At 38.1% G+C, this 24923-nt stretch overlaps 2 protein-coding genes across 5 annotated transcripts in view; both read left to right on the top strand.

Moving 5' to 3' along the window:
- exoc6 (exocyst complex component 6) overlaps positions 1 to 10477 on the top strand; it is a 58626-nt gene extending 48149 nt beyond the window's left edge. For 2 of the 4 annotated variants that reach the window (XM_084434776.1, XM_084434778.1), the window contains exons 20-22: positions 1483 to 1556; positions 6046 to 6158; positions 8977 to 10477. In XM_084434776.1, the coding sequence (XP_084290902.1) occupies positions 1483 to 1556; positions 6046 to 6158; positions 8977 to 9109 (320 nt within the window). In that variant the 3' untranslated portion in view covers positions 9110 to 10477. The remainder of the gene's footprint in view (positions 1 to 1482; positions 1557 to 6045; positions 6159 to 8976) is intronic. The other 2 variants (XM_084434775.1, XM_084434777.1) reach the window with 1 other exon arrangement.
- Positions 10478 to 16412: 5935 nt separating this feature from the next.
- Positions 16413 to 19379, top strand: cyp26a1 (cytochrome P450, family 26, subfamily A, polypeptide 1). Its single transcript, XM_084433657.1, has 7 exons — positions 16413 to 16857; positions 17019 to 17243; positions 17558 to 17839; positions 17928 to 18083; positions 18188 to 18322; positions 18411 to 18563; positions 18680 to 19379. The coding sequence occupies exons 1-7, from the start codon at positions 16669 to 16671 to the stop codon at positions 19016 to 19018; spliced, it is 1479 nt and encodes a 492-aa protein (XP_084289783.1). The 5' UTR covers positions 16413 to 16668; the 3' UTR covers positions 19019 to 19379.
- The last annotated feature ends 5544 nt before the right edge of the window (positions 19380 to 24923 follow it).

The following is a 24923-nucleotide window of genomic DNA, read 5'->3' as shown; positions in this document are numbered from 1 at the left end:
TCTGCTCTTCGACCATTTAAGGTTTCAGTCACGCTACATCACTGTCAGCTGAAGTGAAAAGGCGGTGTGTGCGTGCTCGTACCTGTGGCCTCGGGTCACAGATGTCTCAGGGTGAAGTAGAGTTTGTGAGGGTTCAACTGCACAGGTACGCCAGGGATCGCCTGACCCTTCTCTAAGGTCTGAATGGTGTTCGTCCCATTAGCGGCAGTTCATCTTACACTAGTCAAAGCACAAGAGTTAAGATGCACCTACAGAAATACTTTTCCCATGTTGTGAGTGTACAGTCTGATTTGTTTGATTTTTTTTTTAAATTTATTTTACTATATAGTGACTCAGTGGATAGTTGACAGGAAAGTAGAGGAACAGAGAGGTGACTTGAGTTTTGAGATGACCTAAATCAGACTCAAACCTGGGTCCTCTTGAGCATGATTTTGCACAGTTTTGCATCATGTATACTTGGATATACAGGTGAAGACTGCAGCTCAACTATGCAAAAACTTACTGAAGCTCAAGTGCATATGAACATACAATGATTGACTATTGATTAATCATAGTGGGTCTGTTTATATGTTACCATAAAAGCTTCTGAGGAAATTATCTATGCTAGCTGTGTACCTGTGCCGATCACTGTCTGAACTGTTCATCTCATAATTTGATTGTTGATCCAGCATTCAGTGGTCAGAGACTCTTGCAGAAGTTCTCGTCTAATCTGAATAATTGACAGATCTTCAACATAGTTGTGCTAGTTTTGCTCGGTTGTCTTTTTTCTCATATAATTTTAATTGCATAAAAAAACTAGATAGTAAAGCCTTTAAACAAACTTTGATGTTGGTTCAAAAAGATAGTCAGTTTTGATCAACTGGTAAACCATATTTGTATATGTAATGTTAGTTAGTTGGTTAGTTGGTTGGTTGGTTAGTTGGTTGGTTAGTTAGTTGGTTAGTTAGTTAGATGGTTAGTTAGTTAGATGGTTAGTTGGTTAGTTCGTTTTTTATCTTTGATCATCTGTTTTTGATCATCCATGGTTTTCCCAAACAGATGATCAAAGATAACAAACAAACAAACCAACTAACTAACTAATATTGAAGAATTATGGTTTTCCAAAACCAGTTGATCAAATCTAACTGACTGACTAACTATCTTTTTGAATCAACATCAAAGTTTCCATCCATCCATCTGTCCATCCGTCCATCCATCCATGGTTTTCCAAAAATGTATCATCATTCAATCGGAAATCAATCCAATCTTCAATTGGAAAACCTGAAGTCTGATCAATTACAAATAGATGAAGTAATAACAACTAGAAGACGTTTAAATAGTAGATCAGTATGTTGGCTTTTTTTAGCCATATGGTTAACATTTTAGAGAAATAATAATGCTTTGTAAACATTGTTCAAGAGTTTGATTTGATATTTACATGATGTGCTCCAACTGTTTAAATAACCCAAATTAATATGAACTATTTTTGTATTCCACTTGCAGTGTTTGCCAGTTCAGAGCCCGTGCCAGGATTCCAGGGCGACACGCTGCAGTTGGCCTTCATTGACCTCCGACAGGTACAGACCTCTCTGCAGACATGACTATTCTTGATCAACAGTCCTTTTGAGTGGAGCTGAGGGGAAGGGTGGAGAATGTACAGCATTAACAGGCACTAATGGATTATTCCAACCTGAACACTCTTACCTTCAGGAGGGGAAATCACTTAGTCGCAGTGGGGTTCATTATGCTTTTTCAACGTTTGCTCCTGTTTTTGTGTGCTGCTTGGAGTTTGAACTTTTAATCTGGGCCTGAGGTGCTTAAGGTGTAAACCGAGGTCGTGTCAAGGTTTCTTCTACAAAGCTATGTCACAGAAGGAAGTATTATTAGGGTGTGGCTTTACTAATTGGAAAATCCCCTCTGATTTCTAATACCTCTTTTGAGGTTATATGGCTTCTGAAAGCTAAAGGCCAGTGTCTTCAAATCACACGCACAGTAGTCAAGAACATCTTGACCTACTGCATGTAGGACTGGGTGATATGGGCCAAAAATATTTTCTCTGTATTATTTTGGCTGAATGGTGATATACAATATATCTTGGTATTTTCCATGATTTTCTATTTGGATTTTATCTTCTGTCAGGGGTGTAACGATACATAGATGCATATCACGATACAATGTTATTGCGAGACTCCAAGACATATGATAAAATGTTAACAAAAAATTTACTGTTGATTAAAATGTTAAATTTGGTATTACATTGGGTGTGGAAACTAATAGGCTTGGACTTGGTGCTGGTAACCCAATCTGCACAGGACAATAGTGACACCAGAATAAAAGAATTCATGATTCTGAAGCTGAAAATACAGAATTATATCAGACGAATATGCTTGCACTGTTACTGACTGGATATTTTTTAAATAATGTAGGCCACTTTTTACTGGTAACATAAGACATTTGGCATTATCAGGACCCACAAATATTCCCCCATTGCAATATTATACATTATATTGAACATTATATATTGTAGTTTAAAGGTGTGGTTCGGAGTAATTTCAACCTAGCACCATTTGCACCATGACCTCGAGCCAAACACCCCCCCCAGAAGCCTTTTTTCCCTTGGTTGAGCTTATGTAGAGATATCAGCCGAATGGCTGTGCAGGCGCTAATGTATCCTATGATGTATCTCGTAAATTACCCCACTAATAATGCCCAGAATGGTACCAAACTTACACAGTAGAACAAATAGGTTCTGTGGGGTAATTTACGAGATACATCCTTGGATCCATTAGCGCCTGCACTAAGCCATCCGGCTGATTTCCCTAAATAAGCTCTAACTTTAATAATGTTCAATGTTCAATAAATGGGGGGTGTTTGGCTCGAGGTCATGGTGCAAAGGACCCTAGGTTGGTTTTACTCCGCACCATACCTTTAGTGTAGTACTGACTCTGAAACTCTGTAAACTTGAATTTTTTTCTCACACAGTATTTTTCATTTTGAGTGAACTACACCCAACACAGATTGTCACTATCCACGATACATATTGTTGCATTTTTGAATTGTGATATATTGTGACACGACATATTGTTACACCCTTATCTTCTGTATTTATTTAACAAAAATGTATTTCACATCCTGCCCACCATTGTCCTACAAACAATGTGCAAATTGAAGGCTTTGAAAACAATCATAGTGAATATGATGTTTCATATAACGGTCCGAAAAACAGACCTCCTTTCAGAATGCCCTTCAGTTTCAAACCTCACTGTGAATCACATATTATACCACCTGTTCATGGGAAATGAAGAAACGCGCAGCTCTGGTTTTATCTGCATCCCACGCTCTGGTCGGAGTGGCGTCTTTCAGCGTGTCACGACTGCGGCCACTCGCCAAGACCTCTCGATTACCATTAGCATGACGCCGCTTTGATCCTCGCCTGGTTTCTTGGAGGATTTGCTGACAGCTTCTCTCAAGTGCACTCAGTGAGCTCTGGCTCCAATTCGGACGGAGCGGAGCTCAAACGGGGTCAGAGATAAGGAGAGCAGAGCGCTGGCGATTTACCTATTCACCCCAACCCCCAGCGTAGATAACCTTCCCATCACACAATATGACGCAGATCTGCCCTAGAGCTCTTATCGCAGGCTGGCGTGGCGTAGCTAACGTTTTTTCCTTTGAGCATGTGCCGACACCGAATAGAGAGGTCACAGTGTCCCTGCCAATCACGCGGCGGCTAATGGAGACTCGTGTTTACTCTGTCATGTTTTAAACATTTCCTTAAGTCCTTGTTGTCTGTAAGGTGATACTGTGCAGGGCTGCAGATGCTTATGCTAATACTGGTAAAAAATTCACTTGTTCACATCACTTAACAGGGACTGAAATGTCTTAAGGCACATTTTTGAACAGGCCTAGTGTTCTTCACTTTCACCGGCGTCACGAATAAGTAACTAAAAGTAGCGACGCTGCTCTTTTTTAGTAGTGTAACAATAGAGCAGTTGTTCTATTAGTCCAGTAACTAGGTACTTTTTGCAACAATTGGCAATCAAAACACAACATTGAATCATTACAAAATCGCTGTAAAAATAAATGCCCCCTTAATTATCTTCAACTTTTCTCACACTCACTGTGTGTGAACTGTGTCAGATCATGTTGGGCTTGTAGTGGTGGGATCTTTTGAAGAAATACACTTTACTGGGATTATAATGGTACTAAAGAAGGGCACAGAAGCAATGTATAGAATTTTTGATAGAATATTTTTCAGCTTTAAATTTGATTTTGCATCCCAGATTTTGAGCGTGGTCCCGGACTTTGGGATTCCACTGTTTATCGGATACTCTAAAAAGGCTGAAAAACATCAAGATCGAATTCATAACAGTCCAAGCTTGGTTTGATATCCAGGGAATGCATGAACTCATATCACGTATACCTTGACTGACGTACAAGTCTCCTTGGACAAAAGCGTCTACAAAAAAGTTTAAGTTCAATTGATTTAGCTATATCACCCAGCCCAGGGTCTGCATATATTGACACTTACTAGCAGATAGTCTTGTTGCCCGTGATGCTCCACAGGGTCTTAGTGTGTTTAGCAGCAATATTGTCACAGCCCAGCAGGAGCAGCAAACAGCACTAAATAACGGTCCGAAAAACAGACCTCCTCAATACGGACCACATAGTAGGTGTGAAGTGCTATTAGCCCCCTGAACCCTCCTCTCCCAGCCCTCCATAATGAACGAGCCATCCAGGAATTGTCCCCCATTGATTGATATTGATTTGCATACATAGAGGTGAGTGATCTGGCCCTTCTCCAGCAAATTAAGTTCAATGTGTCCAGAGCCTTGCTTTGAATCCGAGTTGCAAAGTGGCAGGGAGCCCACTGACCAGAGCACCGTGGAGCCAGGATTAGCTCCTCTGTGGGTTATCTAGAGGTCACGGAGGGATTTCTCTTCCTTTTGCATTTAAAGTGCTCCCGGCTCCCCAATAAGTTCCCTAGTACTAACCCCCACCATTAGTGAATGACCTCACACACTTCTCTTTGGACAACTTCTGGCTCTTTTTTTAAGCACTGTCTTAAAAGACGACTTCACTAAAAACAATTTAGGAAACTTCACAACTGAAAACGTAAAACTTTTTTGCAAGTAAAAGACTTTGTTGTACATTTGTATTTTTTGCTGTAAAATCAAAAAATAAAAGTAAATGTAACAATAACTATATATTGTTAGTAATATTTCAAGATGAACACTTATTGGACTGATTATCCAATTGATTATCCATACAGATTTATTTTTAGAAAAAACAATAAAATGTAAGTATCAAGTATGAGGAATTAGGCCATATAAATTAGGAACGTTTATTTGTTAATATCTCAATCATCACTATATTGCATTGCTTTATATGTTTTGCCCCCACGATTAAAACTTGATCGTAAATCTACACATTTGAATATCATCTTAATTAGACATTATTGGGAGAGTGACAGCTTATATTTTATGTAAATAGTTGCTTTACTGTTAGAAAGTTTTCATTGATTTATATTACAAGCTATCAGAATAGCTATCTTTTTTTGCCATTTAAATATCAGCAACTGCACCAAATTGCATATTTTTGCTCAGTTTGAGGTGATCTTTTCTTCCTTAAATATGAACTCAATATTCTCATCCTATTATACTATATGATCCTAAACCTGACATATCAAATATGTAATACTTAACAAAACAAAAATACATGCAAAATTGTTAGCAAAATGTTTAGAGAGTATTCTTATTCAGAAAACACAAAATAATAGACTTTTTTATAGTGCACTTCTAATATTGTTAGTTTCTTGTGATCAGGCTTGAATTCTCTATGCAATCTCTATAAAATAATTAATAATTTTATAAATTCATTGGTCATAATGTGTGGCAGCCATGATTATTAATATGCTTAATGAAAACAAATGCAAATGACATTTATTCATCTTCAGTATTATTTTACAACCTATTCTATTGGTTCACACTAAGTTCTGTTCTTGACTCTGTTGTTGATTTTTTTTTTTTAATCATTGCTAATATGGACCATCTGTTTCCTGTGTTGAAGCTTCTAGATCTGTTTATGGTGTGGGATTGGTCCACGTACCTTGCAGACTACGGACAACCCACCTCAAAGTACCTGCGGGTTAACCCCTCCACTGCACTTGCACTTTTGGAGAAGTACGTATTGTTTTCTACTCTTTCCTTCAGCTCAGTGAAGAAATGCTAAAATCAAACTCCACATAACCATTATGGTTATCATGCTGCCATAGGGTGTGTTCACACTTGTAGTTCACTTCTCTTGGTTCTTTTGATCCAAACCAAAAAAGATATCAGGAGCCTTTATGCTGGGATGTGTAGGTTGTGCGGTGACATGTAACTTGGACATGGAAATCTGTTATTTGTGTTTTTAAAGGAAAAGCACATCTCCTTAGCTTTATCCTGGATTTGGTTCACCCTCCACCTATGAAAATTATACATTTAGTTCTGGTTCGAAAAAATGGCTTTTATGGCATATTTTGCTACGGAACTGCTGGACTAAATGCGCTCGTCCTTTTTGGGTCGCATCTTGTGACATCACATCCTGTATTTGGTCCATGTTGCGTTCATATTTCAGTCAAACCGCATCCAAACCGCATCGCTTAGAACTGAAAAGATGGGTCTTGGTCCACTTATTTGTTGCACACCAGGGTTCGGATTGCAGCGTTCACATTTATTCAAATGAACCTCACTAACAGAGCAATCACACCAGAGTTTGTTTTAAAAGAACCGAACATGCCAAGTGTGAACACACCCTTAGAAGGCAGCTGGCAGCTCACTAGTTTTGGAACAGAACCTCATACATCAGTGAACAAAAGATGCAGTGATCTGAACAATGGGAGCTCTGCTTTGTCCTTTCAATCTAAAATATAATCTTCGTCTTCTTTCTTTCTTTCTTTCTTTCTTTCTTTTTTACTAACCAATGCCAGAGTCAACAGGGGGTACGTAGATCCAACATGGATTTCTCTCTCTCTCTCTCCATAGAAATGTGAAATGCTGCATGAATATCATTCTTAGAATAAAAATCATTTATTTCACCATCATTTATTCATCCCACACCCATTTCAGCATACATACTGTACAGAGTGGCTGAATAATAATATAATATGAATAAATCACATATCATGATACATAAGTCATGCATCACCATATCTTAACTAAATCATTACTAATGATTCTAACCGCTCTGAATATTCAGCATTTGATGTAGCATATATATCGCAAAACATGCATTTACTCAGGATTTTTTTTTATCATTTACATATGACTGCATGTATGTATATATATATACACAGTATCTCATGAAAGTGAGTACTCCCCTCACATTTCAGCAAACATTTTAGTATATCTACTCAAGGGACAATACTATAGAAATTAAACTTGAATATATTTTAGAGTAGTCAGTGTGCTGCTTGTTTAGAAGTATATATTTACTGTCCTCTGAAAATAACTCAACATACAGCCATTAGTCAAAATAGCTGGCAACAAAAGTTAGTACACCCTAAGTGATAATAGCTGTACGTCGTTTAACCATGCAAAGCCACATGTCCTATTCATCATGTTCATGGTTTGTCTGCTTGACAGGACCATACAAATTTGTGTAACTTGTATTAGAGCAGTTAAAATTTATGCTTTGAGTACAATTCTCTCATACTGACCACTGGATGTTCAACATGGCACCTCATGGCAAAAAAAAAAGGATTTGAGAATTAGAATTGTTGCTCTCCACAAAGTTGACCTAGGCTATAAGAAGATTGTTAACACCCTGAAACTGAGTTACAGTGCAGGCCAGGGTCATACAGAGGTTTTCCAAGACGGGTTCCACTCGGACAGGCCTCGCAAGGGTCAATCAAAGAAGTCAGGTCCTCCTGCTGTGCGTCAGGTGCAGACTCTGGCTTAAAAAAAAAACAGAGGCATGAGTCCTGCTAGCATTGCTTTAGAGCTGGTCAGCTCTGCTTGTCAGTGCTCAGACCATACGCCGCACACTACAAGAAGTCGGTTTGCATGGCCATTGCCCAGAAGGAGGCCTCTTCTGAAGCTGGCTCACAAGAAAGCCCGCAAACAGTCCATGAATTACTGGAACCATGTCCTGTGGTCTGATGAGACTAAGATAAACTTGTTTGGCTCAGAAGCGACGCGCTGGTGAGGAGTACCAAGAAAACTGTGTATTGCCTACAGTCAAGCATGGTGGTGGTAGCATCATGGTCTGGGGCTGCATGAGTGCTGCTGGTATTGGGGAGCTGCGCTTCATTGAGGGAAACATGGATTCAAACATGTACTGTGACATTTTGAAGCAGAACATGATGCCCTCCCTTCAGAAACTGGGCCAATCGGCATGATAACGACTCCAAACACACCGCCAAGATGACAACTGCCATGCTGAGGAAGCTGAAGGTGAAGGTGATGGAGTGTCCAAGTATGCCTTCAGACCTGAACCCTATTGAGCACCTGTGGGGCGTCCTCAAGCGGAAGGTGAAGAAGTGCCATGTGTCTAACATCCAGCAGCTCCATGATGTCATTATGGAGGAGTGGAAGAGGGTCCCAGCAACAACCTGTGCAGCTCTGGTGAACTCCATGCCCAGGAGGATTAAGACAGTGCTAGATAACAATGGTGCTCACACAACATATTGCCACTTTGGACACAGTTTTGACATGTTCACTTAGGGTGTACTCACTTTTGTTGTCAGCTATTTTGACAATAATGGCTATATGTTGAGTTATTTTCAGAGGACAGTAAATCTGTACTACTATACAAGCAGCACATTGACTACTCTAAAATATATCCAAGTTTCATTTCTATAGTGTTGTCCCTTCAGAAGACGTACTACAATGTTTGCTGAAATGTGAGGGGTGTACTCCCTTTTGTGAGATACTCTGTGTATGTATATGTGTACGTCTTCATCATAAGCTCGAATGCTGTTATAAACTGTTATATTTTCGTCTCATATTGCTTTTCTAGGATGAAAGACACAAGTAAAAAGAACAACATCTTCTCCCAGTTCAGAAAGAACGACCGTGACAAGCAGAAATTGATCGAGACGGTGGTGAAGCAGCTGAGAAGTCTGGTGAATGGAATGTCCCAGCATTCCTAGAGTCGTTCACATGAACTCCAAACACTGGGCTGGTTTTGACAACGTAACTTATAAACTATATTATTCTTCTTGCTTTGGCCCTTTTTTTAAGTCGCTGTAAGGTAACAACTCTCAAAGTACTGTGGTATATTTTGACTGCATCCTCCATGTCTTCTGCCAAAATATTCACCACTGTAGGCTAATAATGTAAATTGATGAAGAGAAAAAAAACAGAAGTTATGCAGTAATTTTTTTGTAATGTATTTTTAAAGGTTGAGAATTATGTTTTGTACGTTGTGAAAGTGCAATGACTGTAACACTACACTTGAGAGAGCGGAGGTGTGTGTGACTGCTGATGCTGATGGTCATATTGCAACCTGTATGAAATTCTCCCTAGTGTAACAAGGATGAAGTTTTTATTGTAAATATTTTTAAATGTATTTAACACTGCAATGGAATCATGCTTCCCATCTGTTTGCCTTGAGTTGAATTTGACTCGGATTAGGTGACTTATAAATGATAAAAAAAAAAAAACGTTTGCATGAGAATGCTTCATTTTTTTTCTTTTTAAATTGGCAGACTTTGTTCAAACTTGTGCGCACAACAAGCACTTCATGTAAAAGAATCTAAACTCGTCAGCTACATTTCACTGAATGATGATGTACAGATGCGCCACAGAATTCTATTTAATTTTAATTTTCTCAGGGTGAATAGAAAGCTTTGGGTTCAAATGCTTTACAATCTCATTTTAAGGTGAAAATAAATAAGCAATAATTGGTCCAGCTACAGACTCTGTGCAAAGTTGCATTGGAAAAAAATAAATCACAATATTTCGTTATCCACTTATTTTGTTTCTTAAAATTTATTTTTAACATGCATTTTGCACTGAAAATTATTTAAGTTTTAAAAAGCAACTGTATGCTTATGTATTTAGAGTACCATTGTATATACCACAATATTTTGTTAAAATTGGGGGGTGGAATGTAAAGATAAAACATTTGTCATTAGCTCTGAGAGTGTTTCCATATTTCCATTTCATGGCTGTAACAACACTAATATTGGTTTCGCTTTAAAATAACTCTCATAATTTAAAAGACTTCCTTACCAAATCAGTAGTTCCATAATATTGAAATATCAAAACAGATGAATCATGGTTTCAAGACTTTGAATGTACATTGACCAATGATCCGTTGAGCATTATATAATGTTTGTTAATGAAAGTTATTATAAAGTGTCACCCTGATATTCAACATTTCAATAAGGCAGACAGAATCACAATATCCATAAATCTCTCTCTGGCATTACCTGGAGTCACACAAACCCAAGTGACTTCAGTTGTTTTCAAAGCCCACTCATTTTTATTTGTGTGCTTTAATAAAATATTATCACAAAAATACATTTGATCCATTTTTTTTGCTGCTTAATATCTTAACCACAGTCTTGTCGCTCTGTCAAATAAATATGTGTGTGTGTGTGTGTATATATATATATAAAGTGTATTTTAACTTACTGTGAATTATTATATTACAATTTTATATTTATTTTATTAATTGATTTGTTTTAGAAGAATGCATTTGAAGTAATATATATATATATACAAATGATTAACCCCCTCATTGAAGCCACTATGGTTGCCTAATCCTAACCCCACCCCTAATCCTAAACCTACTGGGGACTCGGGGGTAATAATGGGGCGGGGGTCGGAATTCAGCACAACACCGGCAGCTCTGGGCCCTGGGCTGGACCATCGCACGGGACTCACTCGAGCCGTCTGCCCTTCCCCAGGGGCTCTGTGGGCTGGCCGCTCAGTGGAGAGATGCTGCACTGGCTCTGATAGGTAGCGTGAATTCAGGGGGATTGGGACACTTTTAGCCATTGAGATGACTGTCCCGAAAAGTGTCCTCCTCTCAGCATCTCATGCATCTTTGCTTTATTCAGTAGTCTACACTAGAAAATAATAGCTTGTTGAGCAGTGCATTATAAAAATGGTTTAGGGTATTTCATCAACAACTTTGGGTGTTTTTATTTAGGTTTAGGATTATTTCAGCTGTCAATTTTTCATTTTTGATGTATGAAAGTTCCCATATAAGTGACTTGAAAACTTTTTTCCATGCCCTCATCCTGTATTTTCGTTACTTTTCAAGTGCCTTTATATTTAGATGTTTTATTGTTGTACCCTTGTCACTCACCCAGACAATAAAGCTATAGCCTATTTGTAATATAAAATAAAATATTACGTACACTGTAAAAAGTGATCAGTTGACTTAACTTAACTTGCCTTAATATTAAGTAAATAAACTGTGTAATTGAAAAAAAAATGAAGGTATGTGAACTTGACAATTCCAATTTTTCATTTACGCATCTAGTTTATAACATTTAGCCTAATAATTTTAAGGCAACGGGTTTCTTCACTTTTTTAAGTTACTTCAATTTATCACTTTTTACAGTATATAGGCCTGGTTTCACAAACAGGGCTCAGATTAAAACTTTAGTTCAATTAGGACATTTAAATTGCTTTTATTAACATGCCTTAGAAAAAAAACAAGGAACTCCCGCACAATATCAGTATCAACATTTTATTAGCAATGTTTCGGGCTCACGACCTTCATCAGTCATAAAAAAAAAAGTACTGAGTAATGTAGCCTAAGGTAATACATGGGTTAAGGTTAGGTTTAGGGGTATGTTCAGGGTTAGTAGTTATAGTGTCATTACTATAATAAGTACATAGTATGTACATGTGAAACAGGGACTGTTTACAACACTATTACATAAGTTGGTCATGCTTAAACTTAAATAAAAATGATCAAAATGAACTTCAAGTTGACACACCTAAAGTAAACTCTCTCACTGAGCAATGAGCAAGGCTAGCTTCAGCTCAGCCCATTTTATAATTGATCAAGGTATAGCTAATATAATTACATTTTTAAGTGCCTATAATCTTGTCAGGAGCATTTTAATCCGCTATACTCTTTCATAGAAATAATTCTTTAAATTACACCTCAGTGACATTCTTATTTTATACAAAAGCAAGAGCATTCAAAGCCACTGCAGAACAGGAATTCCCATATAAGTTCTTTTCGCCCATTGGTGACACAGTTAAGAACGTTTTATATATTCTGCCATCTAATCGTTTTGTTTTGTTTGGCAGGGAAAGAGCCTTTAATAGCAGCAGTATTTTTAAATGCAAATAAAAGACAGAATGAGGCTCCAGAGGCTGGAGGTTAGCTTAAAGTCAGTCTTCAGTCTGACCCTTTAGTGAACTGTTTGGCTGTGCTCTCGTGACCCCCTCCTGCGGTGCTCACGGTTCAAACAGCGTTCGCTGGTCTATATGTCATGTAAACTCATAAATCAAAGACAAATTCACTACCTATGCTGTGCCACGTGTCACTAATGCGAGTCATTTTATGCGGGGAAACAACAACAACAACAACAACAACCAGTAGCTCCAGAAAAAAAAAACGAAAAAAAAAAAAAAAAAAAACAGTAGCTCCAGCAGGATGCGTACACGTCATCCAATGTAGAGAAATGCCGGTTGTAGCCTATCATATACTCGGAAATAGCTGACTATGAATAATTTTATATGATTTAGGGTAGGCTATATAAAGTAATTTCGACCGAGCGTACATATAGAAAACGATTCATTTTCATCACGGTCCGAATTATGTGGGGATGGAGGAATCTGACGCCATTTGTTAAAGGGATAGTTCACCCAAAAAGTACAATTCTGTCATCATTTAAACCTCAAATCACAACCTCAAGTTGTTCCAAACCTGTATGAGTATGTCTGTTGAAGACAAAAGAAGGTATTTAGAAGAATGTTTGTAGCCAAACAGTTGTGGGGCACCACTGACTTCCATAGTATGGGGAGAACAAATAAAAATGGTACCATTTGGTAAAAATGGTACCATACGTGCCCCATATTCTTCAAAATATCTTCTGTTGTGTTCAGCTGAAGAAAGAAACTCATACAGGTTTGGAAAAACTTGAGGGTGAGTAAAATTATGACAGAATGTTACTTTTTGGGTGAACTTTCCCTTAAAGGCTTGGTACTACTTTTTGCTTACATGCAGCCAACATTTTTAGTCAACACAAAAGTTAAATTACAAGTCAGGGCGCACAAAAGTGTTTTGTTTAAAACATATTTCAAATGGTTGGCGTTTAACAAAATACGAATAGTTAATGTTCATTCGTTACGAACCCACATCTTGTGCCCCGAAAATTCCTGTCAGAAATTAATTTACAAAATTCTTCCCCTTCTTAAAATCGTTATATAATTTGCAGACTCGTTTTCACCACCATTTTTTAAAACGGCCTATTCCTTGTGCTAAATATAGGCGGCGGACCTCTGTGATGAAGAAACTGTGATAAAGGCGACGACCAACATCCAAGGCTCCAATTAAAACTCTCTCTCGCACACCAGTGAAAGGCTGTTTATCTCTTGACCCAATTAGAACATTACTGTAAGTGGCTTTAATGATGCCCTTGATTTGATTTTTGTGACGGACAGCACAGAATAGATGGCAGTGTGGATAATTACTGCTGCTCAGGCTGCATATCTCGTTATTTGATGGACAGTGAACTTGGCGAGCTTTGTGGCCAGAGTTCACAGAGATGTCAGGGTCCGCGCTGCAGGGTCACCGGCGGGTCACCAGCACCCGGGAAGGAGCACTGAGATCAACACACACTCAGTGTTGAAGATTACAGCTCATACGAGACACGTATCGATAGCGATGACTCAGATTACTCTCAAGATGGCTGAATAAACAACGAAATGAGAAATAAATAGAGGGGGGAAAAGCATTGAGGCAACTCCCTTTGGAGTCTTTTTAGTAATGAAAACTTATACTGTGTGATTTAGCTTCAGTTTATATTGAAAACATCTGAATGCAAAATGAAAGTGATTTTTTTAGACTAAAATGTTAAAGAATAGAACATTTGGCATGTAAAATCAGGACTATTAGATAGTTCATAATCCCAAGTGTTTCCAACTATATCACATGCGCTGTAAAAAAAAATAGTTTCCTTACATTTTTAAGTGCAATCACTTGAATTAAACTGACGTAAAAAAAAAAAAAGAAGAAGAAAAAAAAGTTGAATATTGTGTAACATAAAAAAACATTTTGATGACATTATTTGTCATCAAAGTCTATTTGGGTCTTTGGATAGCTCAATGAAACCAATTGCAGATTTTTACACACACACACACACACACACACACACACACACACACACACACACACACACACACACACACACACACACACACACATGCTGGGTTTTCATGTTTTGTGGGGACTGTAATGGTTAGATGTAATGGTTTTTATAATGTACTAACTGTATAGTCTTTCCCCCTACACTAACCCTACCCCTAAACCTACCCATCACAGGACACTTTATGCTATTTTAGATTTTCAAAATAGAGAATTCTGTATGATTTGTAAGCTAATTTCCTCATGGGGACCAAAACATTGTCCCCACAAGGTGAACATTTACTGGTATTACAGCTTGTAATTGTATTGGGACATTTGGTCCCCATAACGTAGGGAATACCAGGGCGCCACACACACACACGTTGTGTTTTCATGTTTTATGGGGACTTTCCATAGACATAATGATTTTCATACTGTACAAACTGTATATTATATCCCCTTACACTAACCCAACCCCTAAACCTACCCATCACACAAAACCTTCTGCGTTTTTACATTTTCAAAAAAGAATCACTTAGTATGATTTATAAGCTGTTTTCCTCATGGGGACCTGAAAATGACATTTTGTCCCCATAATGTAGAGTTTACCAGGTTTACCAGGACACAGGATATGCATACATTTATGGATCTATGACATATATCACATCTTCTTCCCGAGGGCAAAAATGGAATTAAACAGATTTATAAATTCATATAAAATCCATTTTCAAACTCGATGGTAAAGTTTGGTAACAAATGTTACCAGTGGATTAAATGGGTTAAAGTACAGCACTTTAGAGTATATCACAGTTTGTATATAGAATATAATTGTAATAGAAAGAAGCTATAGGAAGAATTTATACAAGCTTTCTTTAGGGAACTATCCTTGAACTTCAGGTTGCATTGCTCTTGGCGCCGGTTGAAAGAGTTTATTAGGTTCATCAAAGCATTTCACACACTTCTACGACTCTTACGAGGGAAAACAGGACTCATAATTGCACAAATTCACAAATAAGGCCAAGTTTGAAGGTTCGCTTAGGGCATTTGGCACGGTCGGGTCATGTCGAAGAATAAATATGGCAACGGTCGTGTAATGGGGTAACATATGAATGAGTTGCTTACATAGACACATACCTAAAATACCGGCTTAACATAGATATGTCATGCGTGAGTTTTCCCCATCCCATCACACAGGATGAAAGGTGAAATGCAGGGCAGACACACATCAAAGAATGAAGAGAGGGAAAAATTTGGAGCCATCCTGTCTCTTTAATTGACTGCCTTCCCAGCTTGTTTTTTCCACGTTATGGCTGTCGTAAAAACAGTAATTCAGACTGCTGTGGGTGTTTGCTCTTCATGTACCGTAACCTTGCTCTGCTCCGTCACTTTTTAAGCTGACCCGGGTTTGAACCCGCAATGAGACAATGTTCATATTTATGATATTACTGCACACTCTGCTCCACATGAAAACAGCATAACATCTATGGCACTGTTCCAGGTTAAAGTCTAATATGAGATCAGATCCAGTTCACCACAGTACTGACAACACATATATCTGTCATAACTTATTTCAAACACTGATCTGAGTGATGTCTAGATAAACAGACAGAAGTACATGATTATATTGCCATGTATACTGATATTGTTATCAGATCTAGCAGCAAATACCAGAGAATAACGACCTGAATCAGCTCTGTATCAATGTTTTTTTTAGGCAAATCAACTGTACATGTTTATATTATTAGAAACAGGACATATTTTTGGGTAGAAATGTCACTAATATAAATATTCTTAATTTTTTATATATATATACTTTTTTTTTTTTTAAATCCCAGTGATTAAATGTTTTAATTTAACTTTACAGGTAAGCTGTCTAACCTGTGTAATGGCCTATTAAGGGCCCCCACGCCAAAGAAAGACAAAAAGAGGGCCATTTAAGGGATTTAAAATGTAAAAGTAGAGCTTCACAGTTTAAGCTCCTCAATTAAATCCTCTGCGGCATTTCTGATGGCACACAAGCCCAGAGTAATGAGTGTAAACGACGGGAATATTGGCAACAAAAGAGCCTCGGATGCTTCCTTTTGTGTCGGGGGAATTAACACCTTTTCAAAGTGAAATCTCAGGATTGTCTGCCTTCTACGGGAGGTGGTATTAAAATGCGCCTATAACAAATGGTTCAGAGTTTGGAGCAGCTTCTGCCCTGTGGGCGGGGCGAGATGACACCACAATTAAAGATGAACTTTGTGTGAACTAATTTATCTGAGGAAGGTAACAGGAGGAGACCTGCGCGCAATAGATATATAAGGGCGCACAAGCGAGAACGCTCTCAGTCTGCGCGTAAAGACGCGTCTCCTCTCCAGAAGCTCTTTTGCGATTGTTGCGCGCTTCACCATGGGTCTGTACACTCTCATAGTCACCTTTCTCTGCACCATCGTGCTTCCCGTTTTGCTCTTTCTCGCCGCGGTTAAGTTGTGGGAGATGTTATTGATTCGACGGGTCGATCCGAGCTGTGGTAGACCACTGCCGCCAGGTACAATGGGCTTACCCTTCATTGGAGAAACGCTCCAGCTGATCCTCCAGGTACGCGTGCACTTTTATTGCAATTTGCACAAGTTCAGCTGATTGTACTTAATTGGTAAATGCGATGCTCACAGATGTTTTGTTGTGTTTAATATCGGATACATGTGGATCAAAACATGCGTTTGGAATCTTTGTGCCAATAACACGTTGTCCTTTTACAGAGAAGGAAGTTCCTCCGGATGAAACGCCAGAAATACGGATGCATCTACAAAACGCACCTCTTTGGGAACCCGACTGTCAGGGTGATGGGAGCTGAGAACGTGAGGCAGATTCTGCTGGGCGAACACAAGCTGGTCTCTGTTCAGTGGCCAGCATCAGTGAGAACTATACTGGGTTCTGACACCCTCTCCAATGTTCATGGCACTCAACACAAAAACAAGAAAAAGGTAAGGATGTTAATCAGTGCTTTAAATTGTATTAATATTGGAAGTACTTTACATAAAATCTTTCTACTACACTGTTCTCTGGGGAACTGATGAGATCAAACTCATGCAAGAACTCTGCTATATTTGAAAGGTTTTGAGGAACTTGATGTATTCAATACTCCTTGTTTAAATAATATAGAATATTTAAGCCATCATCAAAAAGGAGCCTAGAAGCTCTGCAATTATTTTTTTTTTTTCTTAAACCTCAATCTTTGTATTGAAAAGAAAGAAAAATGATGCATTGATTTATTTAAAATTTTTAATGTCCTGTTTAGGCCATTATGAGAGCCTTCTCAAGAGATGCTCTAGAGCACTACATCCCAGTGATCCAGCAGGAGGTGAAGAGTGCCATACAAGACTGGCTGCAAAGAGATGCATGTGTGCTGGTTTACCCGGAGATGAAACGCCTCATGTTCCGTATAGCCATGAGAATCCTGCTTGGTTTCGAGCCGGAGCAAATCAAGACGGACGAGCAGGAACTGGTGGAAGCTTTTGAGGAGATGATCAAAAACTTGTTCTCCTTGCCTATTGATGTTCCCTTCAGTGGCTTGTACAGGGTAAGCTATTGTATAATAACAGTCTAAACATGCATTTTAGTATGTGAAATAAATTTCATGTAATAACAATCTGTAATTTGTTTGGCAGGGTTTGAGAGCGCGCAATTTCATTCATTCCAAAATTGAGGAGAACATCAGGAAGAAAATTCAAGACGATGACAATGAAAATGAGCAAAAACACAAAGATGCTCTTCAGCTGTTGATTGAGAACAGCAGGAGAAGTGAAGAGCCCTTCAGTCTGCAGGTAATTATTTCCCATTAGACATAGCCAGATATTGTTTTATGCTCAAAAGTGACGTAGGATCCAGTCTGCAAACATCATTAATGAAGTGTTTTATTTTTCCTCAGGCAATGAAAGAAGCAGCTACTGAGCTTCTGTTTGGAGGTCACGAGACCACCGCCAGCACTGCAACCTCACTGGTGATGTTCCTCGGTCTGAATTCAGAGGTGGTGCAGAAAGTTAGAGAGGAGATTCATGAGAAGGTATGATCCAAAAAGTTCTTCTCAATCTGATTGCATTACTTAACCAATGTGTGGGCTAACATACTTTTTTTTTTTTTTTAATCAACAGGTTGAATTGGGCATCTACTCACCTGGAAACTCTTTAAGTATGGAGCTTTTGGAACAACTGAAGTACACTGGATGTGTGATTAAAGAAACTCTCAGAATCAACCCTCCTGTACCAGGAGGCTTCAGAGTGGCTCTCAAAACCTTTGAATTGAATGTGAGTTAAACTTCAGGACTGGTGATTTTTAATATTACAGTTGACAGCTTTAAAATGTCCTCTATTTAAATACTCTCCCATTTGTTTAACACTGAATTCTTTGATTTTCTCTTCAGGGTTACCAGATACCTAAAGGATGGAATGTCATTTACAGCATCTGTGACACGCATGACGTCGCCGAGGTGTTTCCTAACAAAGATGAGTTCCAGCCAGAGAGATTCATGAGCAAAGGTCTGGAGGACGGCTCCAGGTTTAACTACATCCCCTTCGGAGGCGGTTCCAGGATGTGTGTCGGCAAAGAATTCGCCAAAGTGTTACTCAAGATCTTTTTAGTTGAGCTAACACAGCAGTGCAACTGGGTTCTTTCTAACGGACCCCCGACAATGAAAACGGGCCCAACAGTGTACCCTGTGGACAATCTCCCCACCAAGTTCAGTAGTTACGTCAGAAATTAGTCTGGAAATGAGTCCTGAACTAACATGAGCTTTGTACATATGTTTTTTTAGATGAGCTGTGATGTATTGAATATTTTATATTTTGTTTATATAAAAGATGTGTATATAAGTCTATACAAGAAAGCAAAAACGAGGGCACTACTTTTCATGGATGGCTGTAATTCTACAGAGTGTCTGTGATGTATATTTATAATGTAGTTGTGTTATATAGCTTTTGTACTGTATGCAACTTATTTAACTTGCTCTTTATCATATGGGTTTTATTTAATAAAACAAGTTGTTTCAAGTTTTTCATTGCTGGTATTATGTTTTAAGAATTGATTTCTCATGTAAAAAAATTGAAGAATTACATTTCTCATGTAAAAAAAGGAATCGGTATGTTTTCTGAAAAGGCTTTAAATCTGCAAACAGGAACGTTGAGATCTCAGACATCTAAAGCATTATGAAATGGAAAGTACCTGGAGTTAAACCGTTAATATAAGGATAATGGTTTTGAATAGAACACGTAGTCAAACTGTTTGCATGCAGAGAACTTCATCACAGTAAATAATCAGTGGCAATTAGATTAAACATCCAAACTGCTCTCTGTCTGGAAGTAGATGACGTTGAGCTATAACACCCCCTGTTTGTAACTGTACTTAACCCTATAAAGTTTCATATTTGATACGTGAATATCCAATTTATAAAAAGAATAACACTGGAATCCATACATCATTTTCTAAAATCATGTAAAATATGTGTATCAAATATGATACATTAGGCTTTTGAGGAATGTTTATTTGTTCATCTCTAAACGATCATTGTATTGCATTGCCTTTATGTGTTCTGCCTCCACAATAAATACTAAAATATAATTTAAATATCTTCTTACTAAGATATATTATTGGGAGATATAGAGTGACAACTGATATTTATATGTAAGTGGTCTGCTATACTTTTAAAAATATCTGATTGATTTACGATACAAGCTATCATTATCATAAGCTATCTACGATCAAGCTCAAATTATTATTTTTTGATAATATAAAAATCAGCAACTGCATCAAATTGCAGTTTTTGCTCAGTTTGGGCCTCTGAATAATTTTTTCCAACTCCTTGAGTATGAGCTCCATATTCTCATATATCATATAGGTGAGCCATAAAAGCCTGATCTATTAAATATGATACTCAACGAGAATTTTTTTTTATATATTAAAATATTTTGTCAAAAGGTTCAATAAACTCTTCCATTAAGAAAAAAATAGACTTTTCTGACTATTATTTCATATGTCAGGCTTTACCAGGTTGACTCTGTAAATACTTACAAATGTTCTTGCCTTAACATTTTTACTATAAGTTTTGAAAATAACTTAATTCTTAAATTTCAATCCAAATGTTTGTAGTTAAACAGAAATCAAGTCATCAAGTACTTTGGGAGAGATACATGTTTTGTTTTTTTTTGTTTTTTTTTGGTACCGTGCTTTTCTGTCGCTTCTTTTTGAGTAATAATGTTTTAAGTATACTTGCAAAGGACAAATGTTACAGTACAGTCATCATCATTGCTCGTTTCAAAAGCTCATTACGCTGCCGTACGGTTATTCTAACGACCCCCAAAGGCAAATTTGCACAAACGCATTACCCCCGGAGGGGGCGCGTCTCCCAGCGCACAGGGGTCATGTGGAAGGGACGTGTCCTTGTGTGACACGGCGAGGGAGACAGAGAAGGCGGTGAGATGCTGGCAGATGCCTCTCTCAGCCGTTTCTGGGCTTTTCTCTGCTGCTGATTTACACGCGTCCCGCCGCAGGGCTGACACCTTTATGTTCAGCCACCCTATCGCTGCAGGTCCAGGCCTGGGGAGAGATGCAGCTGAACTTTTCCTCCTATCACCTTGTAAAGAACGTCTGTCCGGCCTATTGTTTGACATCTAGGGGCGACAACAAAACGTTTTATTCCCAGAGCCATTTTTTCTCTAAATTTGTGAGTAAATACAGAATTTATAGCAAGCAAATGAAAGAGGCCTGTTTTTATTCACTCCCCTGAACTGGACACAGTGTAAATCAGTGTAATTGCAGGGTTTTTTTCCCTGAATACACTGAATTGCTTGTTATTTAGCATAAGGGAAGGGAATAAAAGAAGTATTTTCAGCTGAAAAGCCTGTTTTTTTTTTTTTACATGCATTTTCTGCACAAAATATAAGTGATGCCAGTGCAAAAGTCATGGTACTGCAGCCAGAGCTATTGCAATGCATTGCAATTCAGAAATATCGTCGAATTGACTGCACTCACAATATCGGAAATGAACCCTAACATCGACATTGTTACAGAACTGAATTGAACCAACATTGAACAGAGCTTAATGACACCATTAACAGTGTTATTTTCCTGTTTATTACTGTACACAATCTGTACTGTATAAAGTGCTATATGAATAAATGTGAATCGACTTTGCTTATTAGCACAACAAGCTGCATTATAACATATACTTAGGGTTAGTGATTCATTCAAAAACTTAAATGTCAGCTAAACTTACTCCACAGGGGAAGTGTTAAAGATGTCTGAGTGATATGGCTCTCCGACACTGAAGTGAAAATGACTTTTTCATTAGCACAAGGGTCAATGAGAACGTTTCTAAAAGCATTTACACGTCTGCTGCCCTCTTGGCCTCCTGCTGAATCATATCAGACTTTTCCAGCTCTCAATCGGATTAACTATTAGCAGCCCATTGCTATTATTTATAATCAAGAGGGGGCTTTTCACGGGTTTGCAGGGTCAGGAAAAGTTCAGTCATTTACAAAAAGAGGCATGACCTCACAGAGACATTAATTTATCCATTTCTCGTGAGCTGGAAGTTTTGCAGGTCTGTTTTAGTGCTATTGATGGGGAAAATGAGTTTACAATTGTACAAGAAAGAGTGAAATATGTGACCTACTTCATGTGTGATGCACACATCATTCAGACACATTTACACACTTATTTTTAGATCATTGTTTTTAGATCAACAGTTTTGCAGTTTTTTGATTGGTGTATACTTTGGCTTAATGATTTGTGCAAACTTCTAAGAATATATATTAAACTTTAGTCAAGTCACGTTTATTTATATAGCGCTTTATACAATACAGATGTTTCAAAGCACATTCACATTGATAAACAGGAAAATAACGATGTTAATATTGTAAAATTCATTCATTCAGTATCAGCTGTAAGCAGTTGAAGATAGCAGTGTCATTATTCAACTAAATTTTGCTCAATGTTGTTTCAATTCAGTTCAGTAACTGTGTCAATGTTGCAAAGATCATCAGTAATGAAACTAGTTCAATTCAGCTCTAGAGCCGACAATAGAGTCATTATTCAGCTTAAGTCAGTTCAATGTTGGTTCAATTCAGTTAAATAACAGTGTCTATGTTGCAAAGTTAGAGTCATTAATCATCTTTTAAACCACAACTAAGCAAGCCAAAAGTAACAATGGCAAGAAGCCAAAAACATCAGGTGACAGTAGTGGAGGGGGGAAAAAAGCTTGGGAGAAGTTTTAGTGCAGGGGTGTCCAATCCTGCTACTGGAGTTTCCCTTACAAAAAAATAAGTATACTTCAATTCATTTTATTAAGTATACTTGAGTAAATTTCTAGGTTGTGTCCGAAATCACCCCCTATACCCTTAAATAGTGTACTATTTGAGGGGACAGCCATTTGTCGTGGTGTCCAAAACTATCGTGCATGTTTTCAAGTGTACTCATTCAATCCCACGATGCACTGCAATAACGAGTGTAAAACCGATGTACACTAAAGAGCCTAAAGAATACCCATAATGCACTGTTAGAGTCACGAATCGAATTAACTCGCACGTCTCGTCAGAAGATCCATCCATCCATTTTCCAAACTGCCGATCCAATGTGGCTACTGTGGAATATCATACAGGTATAAATTCCTTTTAAATGATTATTAGAGATAGATATTAATAGATATTATATTAGATCGTTTTCATGACAGAGTTCAAGATAAATCTTTTCATTACTATTGGAGCTGCCAGTATACTTAGTTTCAAATAATTATTAAACAGCAAGCACAAGCTATGCAAATGCGGCAGGCCTTCCGGTGTCCGAAGTCACTTACACGTTTTCATTCACTCCTTCAAGTGGACTATATTAGTGGAGTAATGTAGGGACACAGCCCAAGCAAACCAGAACACCCTGTGCATAGCAACAATTTCCCACCCTGTCATCTCCATTCAAACCCTATTCACATTTCCTCCAGCAATCATCAAATCATCTGCTTAGTTATGATCAAATACAAAGTTCTGTCATGAACCTCTACATGGCACTCTACATTAACTCAATCTTTTTGCAATCACACCATTCTCTATAGGGCACCACCTGATTGGTTCCTGTTTTATCAGTAGCCAATGAGCTCACTGCTCAACCTTCAAATACTGGTAAGCATTTTCCGTAGCAGTTGCAGTGTGCTTTCAGAAACCCTCCACCTTCCCCAGCTCCACCTGTATTGATCTACTATGGGTAATCAACAGCAGCAGCAGCAGCGTAGCAGGTCTATTCCCGCCAAGACAGAACATATCAACATTGTCATATCCATTACCATGCCAAACACTGAGAGAGTTGCCATGACAGAAATATATGCATAAATGTATGCATAATATAAGTTTTACACCACTTAACTCTCTCTTTGGTGAGATCACTCTATCGCGCATGAGCTTTTGTCAAACGAGGTATCTGAATGAGAACCTGTGGTCAAAGCTAATGATGAATGATTTCTCTGTTTGAGCGTGTATACGTCCACACCCGACACAGCTCAAGAGGCGGCTTTACTCTGGTCGAGCGACGCGGCTCAGGTTTCTGACTCCACCAGGAGCATAAACAGTAAGCATGCACCATTTAGTCCTTAGAATAACAGCAATGCTAGCATCCAACAAGTGAAAACAAATTCCCCAAATCTCCTGGAAGACCTCGTTCCAGTCTAGGCAGATAAATATCAGGTGCCTATTGAAAGTGAAGATAATTTATTGCTTTTACCTGTGGCTTTCAGGTTAAGTTGCATGACTATAACCATTAGTGAGGTTGTTTTGACTCTATATCCAGTGGGGATCTAAAACTATGGTTTAAATTAGTAACTTCCAAACCTGAAAAGTTACTAAAAACAACTGAAACCTGAAAAACAACTAAAAAGTTGTTCCAAACCTGTATGGGTTTCTTTCTTCTGTTGAAGATATTTTAAAGAATGTTGGTAATCAAACAGTTGACGGTAGCCATTGACGTCCATGGTAGGAAAATACTATGGAAGTCAATGGCTACCGTCAACTTTCTGGTAACATTCTTTCAAATATGTTGTTTTGTGTTCAGCAGAAGAAAGAAACTAATACATGTTTGTTTTTTGGTTTAGTTTGGTAAAAGCATTTTTTGGGTGAACTATCCCTTTAAACCTACAAATACCACTAAACTTGCCCCTAGCCTTACCCAGTCGCCATGATTTTGCCAAGATGTTCCCAGATCAACATATTTTGTTGATCCTTGAGCAACACTCCTGTCCAAAAATATTGTCCCAACCCAGTCACTACCCCTAAACCAAACTAGAGGGAAATGATTGGTGAATAACACAGATGTAAAAGGTTTTAAACCTAAACTTCACATAAACTGTAAACTTGTCCCTCAAATCTGATTGGTTGCTTGAAATGTTGTTCCAGGATCAACAAAGATGTTTATGCATGTTGTACGTGAAATCACGTTCGCCAACCTTACCCGTATCCCACATTAATAACAACAAATGTGTTTTCCAATACAACATGAACATTTTTTTTTTTTTTATGCAAGTTGTTAAAGACACCTAGTATAAAGTGTGACCTGAGACGCTCATAATTTGAATCATAAGCTACCTTGCAAAAAAGTACTTTACTAAACTAAAAGTTATTAAGAAAAGGAAG

The sequence above is a fragment of the Rutilus rutilus genome (genome assembly GCF_951802725.1).
Source record: "Rutilus rutilus genome assembly, chromosome: 16".
Taxonomy (NCBI): Eukaryota; Metazoa; Chordata; class Actinopteri; order Cypriniformes; family Leuciscidae; genus Rutilus; species Rutilus rutilus.
This window is presented reverse-complemented; position numbering and strand designations above follow the sequence as displayed.

Bases quoted from the DNA above. Each gene is read 5' to 3' on its own strand.
- cyp26a1 (XM_084433657.1), top strand. From the start codon at position 16,669: ATGGGTCTGTACACTCTCATAGTCACCTTTCTCTGCACCATCGTGCTT. The intron at 17,244-17,557 runs GTAAGGATGTTA...TGTCCTGTTTAG, and splicing joins AACACAAAAACAAGAAAAAG to GCCATTATGAGAGCCTTCTC. The intron at 18,084-18,187 runs GTAATTATTTCC...ATTTTTCCTCAG, and splicing joins AAGAGCCCTTCAGTCTGCAG to GCAATGAAAGAAGCAGCTAC.